Consider the following 11,726-nt stretch of genomic DNA (forward strand, 5'->3'; position numbering starts at 1 on the left):
AGCATCCTGGATAGCTTGATTCTTGGCTTAAATTAATTTATATAAATATTTTCGGTCAATGGGAAAAATGCATTGAGTATTTACTTCCGGCAACTGGAAGTGGGCGGGAACTGCGACGCTCTATAGGTGAAGGCCAAACATTATATGGCACTGATATATACCAGCAAAATAATGTTTCTTACAGGAAAGCATGTATTCCCTTCCATGTCCCCTCAAAACAGCAATCTTGCAAATAAAAACTAACCAATACCAGTTGTCTGGCGTGTTTAACTTTACTCACCGTATATTTGACATGACTGATGAGCATTTTCCAAAGCATAACGTGGCTGTTTGGTCTTAACCCTTAATTGTCTCCGCCAGGCCGAAGGCATGGCCGAGACTATGTTTTGCACCCTGTCCGTCTGTCCGTCCATGTGTCCGTCTGTAAACAGGCACCGTTGGCTTGATCGCAGCGAAACTGTCCACACACACTACCTGGATGCCAAAGCAGAACCTCTGCCCCAACATTTCTCACATGGGCCAGTTATAGCGCCACCAGGAGTCCGATTTGAGCTAAAAACAATTATTTTGACAGTACTCCTACAGATTTTGTCCAAACATCACGCAAATCGGTACACAGTGTCTCACCTGTTTCTTGGCTGTGTGTTTTCCACTTCCTGTCGGATTTAATTGGATATCATTAGTCATCTGACCGGTTTCATTGGATTTCATTGGATCAAAAGACAGGAAGTGGAACACAGTGAAAAGCCTAGGAAACAGGTGGATAGAGCACCGAAGTCCTGACGTCACTGGCAGTAGAGGGCGCTTTTCAGCAGGTTCGTGGCTTTACTTTTTGTGTTGATATCCTCATTGGGGAATTTTAGATCGCTTCATATAAGAACTGTGTTCCAAACATAAACACACCACCCCGGCGATTTTACTCATATGGATATGAAGCATCGACTGAAGGTGTAAATGTACACATTTACCCAAAGAGTAACACAATTTAAACACTAGAAACGAGTCAAACAACCCAAAGACTACATTTCCCATGAACGCGGCTGCTGTGGGGACAGTGATTTCAGACCCGGAAGTAGTAGTTCTTAAGACTTTTAAGGCAGATTTAATTCCATTTTCGCCAGAAACAGGCTGTATCAAATATGAATGAATATCATAAACGATGCAGAGCCACCCCCTGACAAAAACGCTGGGGTGGTGTGTTTATGTTTGGAGCACAGTTCTTATATGACGTGATCTAAGATTCCCAAATGGGGATTTCAACACAAAAAATAAAGCCACGAACCCGTGAAACAGCGCCATCTAGTGGCAGTGACGTCCGACTTCGGTGCTCTATAGTCATTAAACGAAACGTGTCTTTCAGATTTTTCATATTCCATCCTGATTGGCTACGATTGGCTTCCAAAGTTTGCAGGAGTGCTCTGTTTCCTCAAATCATGAACACAGCACGCTATTTCCGGGAAATTTTGCACGCGCATTCCCACTAGGCCGAGGAAGAAATGCCACTTGAACATTTTCAAAGCAGCCTCATGGTGGCGCTATAACAGGCCAATTTGTGTTTTTACATAACTGCACCAATCTGTGTAAAGCTTTGTATGCTCACTCCCTAGAGGTCAAGGAAAAACCTTGGCCCTGCTGACTTATGTAAAAAAAAAAATATATATAAATAGATTACTCCTTCAGATTTTATCCAATTTTACAAATTGGCACACATGATCTCTATAGTCATGTGATCAAGTCGGATCTGTTTTATTTTTCATATTCCATCCTAATTGGCTAAGATTGACATCTAAAGTTTGCAGAAGAGGCCCATTTTGAACAAAATACCGCAAATCATGAACGCAGCGTCCGATTGCGATGAAACTTTGCACGCACATTCGCACTATGTTGAGGAACAAATGCCACCCTTTTAACATTGCCCTAGCGCCACAAGGAGGCTGATTATTGCAAAATATATATTTTTTATATTGCTCCAACAAATTTTGTCTAGTTAACTATATTATTAGATAGTCAATTAGTTGGAAATTACTACTGTAACCTTCTCGGTCAGATGATCATGTTTACAGCACTATAGGGGGTAGGGAGGGACAGTTCTGGGTTCATAAACATTAATGCGCTGTTAAACTGCTGGTATTTCCTCTGGTCATTTCCTCTCTGTGAACTCTAGGGCCCTGTCCACAAACAAACCTTCTGCTAAACCTCTTGTTTATGTCAAGCATTAATTTGTTCTCAACTTGTCCTTGTGGAGGCAGTACTGCAGACTTTCTTTCTAGTCATCATGTAATCAAAGACAAGACCAGAGACACCAGGTGAAAGCAATTAACCTGAAAACAAGCAGAAGTCTGGATCTCCAGAATCAGCACTACCAATATTAGGGCTGGGCGATAAAGACATTGGGACACATCCAGATTTTTGACCAATAAGCACCTTTGTTTGCACCTTCACAGGGTCAAGTCAAACAAGGGAATCCCGTGACGTTGATTCCCTTCCCCTATTCGCTCATACTAGGACATGATGTATGTGTAGGCAGAAGAATTATCACAATACCTCGATTCTATATTGTTACAAAAAAACGTGTGATCAACCAGATCACCAGAAGTCCAGAAATGCAATTTGTTTTCCCTAAACCTCCAACAAACAGTCTGTGCAGCGTATTTACAATGCAACCTATAGTCAAAGCCAATAACTTAACAAAGATAAAAAGGTTTTCAAAAATAGAAATGATTGACACCAAACTAAGAAAAACAACAACCCAAGAACTGTTGCAGGCAATGCCCATTTTCCTAAAGGCCTTGCTAGCTATCCCCAAGGCCCAAGCCAAACTGAATTCAACACTTTGCAGCCTCCCTTTTTATACATACCAAGAGAAAGTGATCAGTAATTGGTATCAATTAACTCAAACAAGGCTTGCCATGGCCTATGAGTTATCTACAATTACATGTACTGTTATCAAACGACTTCCAATCAAGAACAAGCGACCCCTCCCCCGTCCATTGAATTCAATGGACAGGTGGTGCATGCTGTGCAAGACCTGGGCTGTTCGTTGTCTAGGCGGAAGTGGTTGAATTTGGCGGAAGTACCGCCCAAGGAAAATACGTTGATGCTTTATCTGTTAACATTCTCTGTGAATGAAGCAAGTGTTGTGATTGGTCAAAAAAGATGTAAATTGGCAACTAGAAGCAGTTGTGTAGCTTGTGTGCATGCAATGTCCCTGTGTGTGTGTGTGTGTGTGTGTGTGTGTGTGTGTGTGTGTGTGTGTGTGTGTGTGTGTGTGTGTGTGTGTGTGTGTGCGCGTGTGAGAAACACACGTATGTGACAGTGTATCTGCCTTTCTGTTTATGCCAGAGGAATGTGTTCCTTCCATATAGATAGAACAGCTGTAAGAGAGTTCAAATGTCACGGAAGATCTCAACTCTGTCATCAGAAAACACACACACACACACACCACGCACGCACGCACGCACGCACACGCGCACGCGCGCACACGCGCACACGCGCACACGCACACGCACACACACACACACACACACACACACACACACACACACACACACACACACACACACACACACACACACACACACACACACACCACACACACACAGCATCAGAAAAATAAGCAAACGTTCTTCCATCCCTGAGCCTCTTTCTCATGACCTGACAACTCCTTTGACATTGTGTGTGTGTAGAGAGTGTGTGGAGAGTGCGTGCGTGCGTGCGTGCGTGTGTGCGTTTCATATTAATTCTGTTGCTTTTAAAACTCCTCCAGGGAATGACTTGAATCCCTCATGTGCAAGTCTTCTATCATTCTTGGTCAACAGCCTTCTCTTTTCTGTGGATCTCACAACAATTCCTGTGGTGTTCAAAAGCACTCTTTCCTCAATTCTTCTTTGTTTAACAAGAAAGCAGACTTTGTTTAGATTGCAAGCAAATCCAAGTTGTTTCGCAAATATAATCTTTATGAGCCAGACTGTTATTTGTGATCAGATATAAGTTATCAGATTGGACTTGTGTATTCAGACATCATCAGCCCATACTGTATTGGTTGCTGTGGTAATGAAGTAACGACATATAGACTTGTCACTTGCCGAACATGATAGATATACAAGCTCACATTGCAACGCATTGTGACGCGCTGTGAACTTGTATCTGTCATTTTTGGCAAGTGGCACCATCTTATGACATATACATCAGGCTTCGGTGTCCGAGTGTCCAGAGTTAGACACATCTTTAGAAATCAGATTTGAATCTGATTCACAAAAATTTGTTTATTTTTGCTGTTCAGGCCTGATTAAAAAACAATCTGATTCCAATCTGGATAGGCCAAAAAGGGGATTTGGGCTGCTAGTGTGAACATAATTAATTAATTCTAGTTTCACAGAACAGACAGGAAACGTTTGAGGAGCAGAAGAGAAGACACAGTAGGGGGCACAGATGTGATGTTATGTTAATTTTACTGAGAATTTACCCAGTACCCAAATATAGATATAATCTGGTTACACAGTGTGCACACTCATTTGTACTACACTCACAAAATTACGATTTTACTGTGTAAAAAAGGAGCATTGTGTAAAGGTTGTATACAGGATTCTGCTGTGAGGGCTCAGTAAAACATTGCATGGCCTTTTTGAGCGTCATGGTCGTATGTTATACGTATGAATTAGGCTTAAAGGAACATTTCACCTTTTTTCAGCATCATCTCCATATACATGTATGAGTCCTAGTTAATGATCTCTGTATAATAGGACATGCTGTGTAGGTGTGAACAATTCAAAACATTTGCCAACCAATGACACAATCGGTGGTAATTGTATTTATTTATTGATGCAACAACAGCTTATATTTCAGTGTTGGATTCACCACCAATGATGCCATTGGGAGGCAAATGTCAGAACTTTCCACAGCCCACCTCTGATACACAGAGTGAGTATACAGAAATGGTTCTGTCCTATAATGAGCATTAATTAGTGAGGACCAATTAAATGAAGATACCATTGAAAATAGGTGATGTTCCTGTTAAGTTGTTAGCAATTATAAGAAGCAAGATGGAAGAAAAGTTAGCAACACTGCAAAATTTGCTATACTTACTCAGTGTGTAATTATTAATATACCAGGTCAAGTAATATGATGAAATATAAAACAAGCAATATGTCGAAGTCAAAACAAGAACTGTGCATTTCACAGGCGAGGGGAGTGAACTTGAGTAAAATTGCTGGTATTGCACAAGCTGCCTCCACCTCTCCATTATTGACACTGCCTGCCCATTAGAGCCCAGAGATCTCATTTCCCACTGCCTGTCTTTGTCTTGACTCAGTAAGGTGAGCAAGAGTGATGCCATCTCCTTTCATCCCAAGTGCAATAATCCCTCTGAATATAAAATACACTGTATACCAAATATTAGGAACACCATCTGCATATTGAGTATTGCAGTCCCTCATGCGCCAGCCATCTCTCATTCGCCTCAGGGTTTAACCTTATACTGTCTTCTCTTAAATGATCCAGCTGCTAAAGGTGGGGCTGATTTTTATGTGCTGATGGGTAGCATAACCTATAATAGTACAGTAATCAGCAAAATAACCAAACTGTGCAATTGTAGTGGAGTAAAATAAAGATTTGCCTCTGAGATGTAATCGAATAGAAGTATAAAGTATTAAAAATGGAAATAATCATGAAGTAAAAGTTACTAATGCACTTACTTTCCACCTTCTGTGGCCAAACAAAAGATTTAAAAGGCAATTGCATGCACATAATATGGGGTTTCTTAGATTTATCAGTCAGTGCAACGGGAATAAGTTGTGTTGTGACTATTTTTGAAAGATGGTATTTGTATATAAACTGTGTGCGTCTGTATGGTTTCAAAGACAGTGATGGTGTGTGTGTGTGTGTGTGTGTGTGTTCTCCGGTGGCACAGAGTGTGCTCAGGCTGTCATTACGTCAAAGACGTGACAGGTGCCTGTTCCTTGCCCTGGAAAGACCTGTCCTCACTGATCAAAGACACAGTGCTGCCGTCTCCCACAATGCATCTGCCTGTCTTTCTCCACACACACGCGCGCGCACGCACGCACACAGACACGCACGCACGCACGCACGCACGCACGCACGCACGCACGCACGCACGCACGCACACACGCACGCACGCACACACACACACACACACACACACACACACACACACACACACACACACACACAGGTACATGCATGTATAAATGTACTACTATAAATGTATCTACTATATAAGTACACATGCACATCTGTGCACACATGCAAATGCTTGCCTACTCTCTCAGACACACTCACACGCACACACACGCACGCGCGCACACACACACACACACACACACACACACACACACACACACACACACACACACACACACACACACACACACACACACACACACACACACACACACACACACACACACACACACACACACACAGCGCGCTACTGAACCTGGTGTAAGAAGCAGAAGTCAGGCTGGGACATGTCAGCTGTACTGCAGAGTGATGGATGTATTCAGCCATGAGGTCTAATGACCAAGGATTGTTTGACTGGCTCTGGAAAAAGATCTGCATCTCGCAAAATCACCAGTCATTGTGTGTGTGTGTGTGTGTGTGTGTGTGTGTTTCTGTAAAGTACATTAATAGGAACATTTCATGAAGTTACTTTATTTTTCCATATGGGGACATTTTACGTGAACCAGCTTATAGTAATATATGTTTGCCTTTTTTTATAGTTTAACACTAGACACAGTTAAATCTACAAACATGCACTGTCATGAAAAAACAAGAAAAAAACAAACTAGACACAATGATTTAACCATTTAAAACGGTATAGTATTGTAGTTTGTATCTATCCATTTAATAACATCCTCCTTTAGCATTTCACAAATTCTAAATACATAAAGTAAGACACAGTGCTTATTCTGTTGTAGAATAATCTCTCAAGACAGATTCAGCTCTTCTTTTTTTTGCCAAATGGGTTCCCAGATTGATTGTAGAATAACAAATCATGAGTACTTATTTCTTCACTATTTTCACTTCCAGACTGCTCTGCCTCTGTCTCTCTGGCGCAACAGCGCTGCAACCAAAGATTCCTCTACAACAGCTTCATCCTCAAAAGATGCACTCCAATACCCGCGTTGTCTCATACATGTTGACACGTCTCTATCTGCTCCCATGTTACAGAGGCACAGTTACACTGAAAGTTATACCTTTACATGAAGCGCCATTCTAGAATGACATACCTTCCTTCTGCTAATTCCATCTCCCTTCATTAGGACAGTGGTGTGTCCAATAATGTTCCATGGAGTGCCAAGAGAACACAGTAAAATCCTTGTTGTTAAATCGAGAAATCTCTGGATTCTACAGAGGTCTTCATTTGAACCAAACACTACATCAGTGGAGTTCTGAGGGTAAATACACTCAGGTTATACAGTAACAGGCAAGGCAATGCAAGTGTATTTGTATAACAAGACAACAACAACAAGGCAATTCAAAGTGTTTTACACAAAACATTAAGCATTAAGACATAAAGTAAAAGAAAAATAGAAACAGAAAAAGTCAAATGAAATTACAGTACAGACAAAATGAATTAAAAAAAAGTAAAAGACAGCAGTAAATAGAAATGTCTTTACTTTTAGAAGAACTGAGAGTAGTATCATATCTGCAGTATAAAAGAGGATGCTGCAGGTCAGTCAGAAGTCTGGTCCTTCCTTCTTCAGGTCCTTGTAGTCCATGTCGATGGCCACAAACTGGTAACAGAGAAGAAGGCAGATATGTGTTTCTCTCAGCATCACAAAATGCAATACCTTTGCACCTGTGGTGTTCATGTGAAATATGGTTAAAAACCACACTCTCTCTCTTTTTTACCGGGGATTTACATTATGTCACTTCTGATTTCCCACCCTGTCAAAGCCTTTCGTTCCCAAATTCCAAGTGTAACCATACTTAAACAATAAAGACAACTGTGTTGGTTGTAAATTAGCAAAAATATTTGCGCTATGTTTTGGGTAAGACAGGGCCCTGTGTGTGTGTGTGTGTGTGTGTGTGTGTGTGTGTGTGTGTGTGTGTGTGTGTGTGTGTGTGTGTGTGTGTGTGTGTGTGTGTGTGTGTGTGTGTGTGTGTGTGTGTGTGCGTGCGTGTGCGTGTGCGTGTGCCTGTGCCTGTGCCTGTGCCTGTGCCCGTGCCAGTGCCTGTGCGTGTGTAGCAGTAGTGGCTCAGAGCCTCTGCCTGATGATCAAAAGCCTAATATCTCCTTCGACCAAGGGGGAATTCCCCTTTAGGCTAGTGGTTAAGATGTTTGGCTTTCCACACGGGAGACCAGAGTTTGATTCCCGGGCGTTACCTTGGTGCCTTGACCCGGTGAGGGGAGGTCAAGAGGGGGATGAGTGTAGCAGTAGTGGCTCAGAGTCTCTGCCTGATGACCTAAAGTCTAATATCTCCTCCGGCCAGGTGGGAGTTCACCTTTTATTTAGGCTAGTGGTTAAGATGTTGGCTTTGCACACAGGAGACCAGGGTTCGATTCCCGGGTGTTGAGCAAGCGTGTGTGTATGTATGTTGACAGTATTACTGCACCTTGTACTGGTAGGTAGGGTCAAGCTTATTCCAGGGCTCAGGATTGCTGGTTTTGTTCCACCTACACACACACACACACACACACACACACACACACACACACACACACACACACACACACACACACACACACACACACACACACACACACACACACACACACACACACACAGGTACAGATACATATAAATGATATATGATGATATACCATATAAGTACAAATGTCTTTTTTGTGCAACACCGTCATACTTACTTTAGTACTTAAAGAAGAAAATTAAGAAATCATGAAGTACCAATCTGGTTACCACAGCTCACTGTGCCTTACAGCAATTATGAGCACAGCTGGTGCGTGCCTTTGACCAATCACATTGCTTGGGCTGAAAATACTGGTTTTTGAATAATCCATTCCAGTTTAGCTTAAACCCTATACATTACTCATCTGTCAATTATGATTATGATTATCAAAAGTTAGGATGAGATGTGGATGAAATGTGACTTGAGGCTCCTTAGTGGGTACATCATGAACTAGATAAATCATGAACAGGGTAAAAGAGTATGAGTGAGCAGCCTTACGTTACATGTGGCCCCCTGGCCAGTCGGATAAGATACAGAGAGGCCCCACCCATTCCCAGACAGATGAAGAAGAACTGGGGGATGAGCTAGAGGAGCAAGAGAGAGAGGAATAGAGGGGGGGGGGGGGGGGGGGGTCAGTGTATTGCACAGAGTACTAATAACAAGTTTAATCTCCACGCTATCATTTCACATTGGTTGCTGCGTATAATAGAACAATTTGTTGAAACAATGCAACAACAAAAAAGAGCAAAGGAACTAATTATTATGTTCTGCTAAAAAGGCATTTGAAAGAGAGCACTACCACTACCTGTCTACCATGGAACAGGAACTGAGTACTTGTGACAAGAGCAATTCATGGACTCATCTTCCTCTCAAAGTGTGAGCCTTCTGCAGTTTTAAAACCATGAGCCCTGCTGTGCCTGACAGCATGGCTGCACCACTGGCTGAGCTAAGACAAAAAGCAAACTCTTGCATTCAATAAGGATGAGCATTATATTTCCCCTGACAGGGATTCACCATTCTCCTGTACATGTGGATGAGCGAGGAAGGCTTTTAACACACGTCTTTTTGAAGACACTTCTGCTTCAACACCGATACTCACCACACTTCATCAATTTAACATTGTTTGAGTGCAGCATCAACATTTTATCTGTAACCAGTCATTTGAAAAAAATACTTTACTGTTCAAAACATGGTTTCACAGGCCAGAAAGGACTGCTATAATAAATAACTAAAAACAATTATTGCAAGAGAATTTATTTTTTCAGAATATATTTTGGACTGCTGTCAAATTTAACATGAAGTCTACATAAATAAAATTATGGAAAATATGAAAAGATTACAATTCAGCATTATTTTTTTGAAATATCACTACAAGATAAGGCCCACACAAATATTATTGAAACACTCTTAAATTGTGTTACAATTTTTAAATGGGCTTGACATGTGTGTATGTCGTTTTACAGGTATTATTTATTTTATGTGTGTCCAATGGAATATGGTGTGAAATAAAATGTTCATAAAACCTTTACTTTTACTTAAAGGGATATTTCACTTTCAAAAAAATGTTGTCATTTTATCGTCTACTCAGGCTTTTGGGGGCATCCCAGACTTTTTATCAGACACGCCCCTTCCTATACAAACCCATTGTAACTTCAAACTCCATTTTAAACATGTTAGATTCGGAAAACACTCCTTGGTTCTGGTGACTGATATTGTCCTTCTAATATGTAAAGAGACGTGTTTTTTTCAATTATTTTTAATATATTTTCTGGGAAATGAAAAAAAATAACAATAAGTTAAATAAATGAAAAAAGTAATCGAAAAAACACAGCCCCCTCACATATTAGGAGAGCAGTATGAGTCAGTATGAGAACCAAGGACGGTTTTCGATGAATCTATCATGGTTAAAATGGAGTTTGAAGTTACAATGGGTTTGTATAGGAAGGGGGCGTGTCTGATAAAATAAATATAAAATATCTAAATACAGAATCAAGCAACTTAGAAACTGTCTGGGGGTTTTACAAAAGCCTGAGTAGACGTCAAAATGACCCAAATCTTTTTTGAAAGTGAAATATCCCTATATAACTTTAATTTAAGCTTTGAATAAAAACTAAAATATTGAGTTCTATTAATATGTATAATTGTAAATCATAGGTTTATTTCTGAATACATATAGGTCTAATTTGGGACAGCACATCTTACTTTCTGTGTGAGTGATGTACACATGCAGTCAGAATAAAAAGTTGGATGAAACAAGATTAGATTAGATTATTCCTATACACAAAATTAGACTAGCTGTTATAATCCTGCCAAATTGGTATGGGCCAACATAGCCTAACCGTTCCACATAACAGTCATTGAAATACTCTTTTGGATTACTTGCATGTTGCATGCTATAACAGCTTTAGGGAGTCTAAATGCACAACCAATTTGATCAGTTTGCATTCATGTGCCCCTGACTAAAAGCTCTTAAACATAGTATGGCACCCTGGAGCTGTCCAAATGCTGATCGGCCAAAAGAAGCCCTTTCAACTTAAAGAAATATTTACCAATCCACAGGCTTTTGATTGATTGATTGATTAGTTTATTGAATATTAAAATTCAAAAGGATAAAAAACACAAGAAAGCCCGTAGGCTTGTTTCAATTGTGGTCCTTTTGCTATAAATCTGAAAAAGGTTGTATAAATTCAAATTTGTGTCACATTTTTTAACATAATTATGTTAACACCTGTCAGTACATAGGTGGCATAGAACACAATTTCAAATAAGGAAAATAAGCTGTTGCCATAGTTAAAGTTAATAATCTCAGACAATAGCAAACTACTTACGCCAGGGTGCTTTTTAGCATGCTCTATTGCCATCCGGAAGATCATTGTTCCAAGTTGGTTTTTTTTCGCACCCTGTATCATCAACACTCAAAAGTCTCAGATGGGCTCCAGGATTAGACCTGTTGCTGTCTGTCTGTCTCTGTGCTGGAGGGACACATATACAAGAGGAGGCGGGAGGGAAGGAGGCAGGGAAAGAACGAAGGAGGGAGGAAAGGATGAGAGGGAGAGAGGAGGAGCAGGGAGGTC

The 11,726-nt window shown here is 40.8% G+C and overlaps 1 protein-coding gene across 1 annotated transcript; it reads right to left on the reverse strand.

Annotated features, from left to right (window-relative positions):
• Positions 1 to 6,649: 6,649 nt before the first annotated feature.
• On the reverse strand, positions 6,650 to 11,726 carry ndufa4l2a (NDUFA4 mitochondrial complex associated like 2a). Its single transcript, XM_084069134.1, has 4 exons — positions 11,481 to 11,726; positions 9,151 to 9,236; positions 8,578 to 8,638; positions 6,650 to 7,754 (listed from the first exon to the last, which is right to left on the reverse strand). The coding sequence occupies exons 1-4, from the start codon at positions 11,559 to 11,561 to the stop codon at positions 7,698 to 7,700; spliced, it is 285 nt and encodes a 94-aa protein (XP_083925260.1). The 5' UTR covers positions 11,562 to 11,726; the 3' UTR covers positions 6,650 to 7,697.

Source organism: Gymnoscopelus microlampas (genome assembly GCF_963454915.1).
Source record: "Gymnoscopelus microlampas genome assembly, chromosome: 10".
Taxonomy (NCBI): domain Eukaryota; kingdom Metazoa; phylum Chordata; class Actinopteri; order Myctophiformes; family Myctophidae; genus Gymnoscopelus; species Gymnoscopelus microlampas.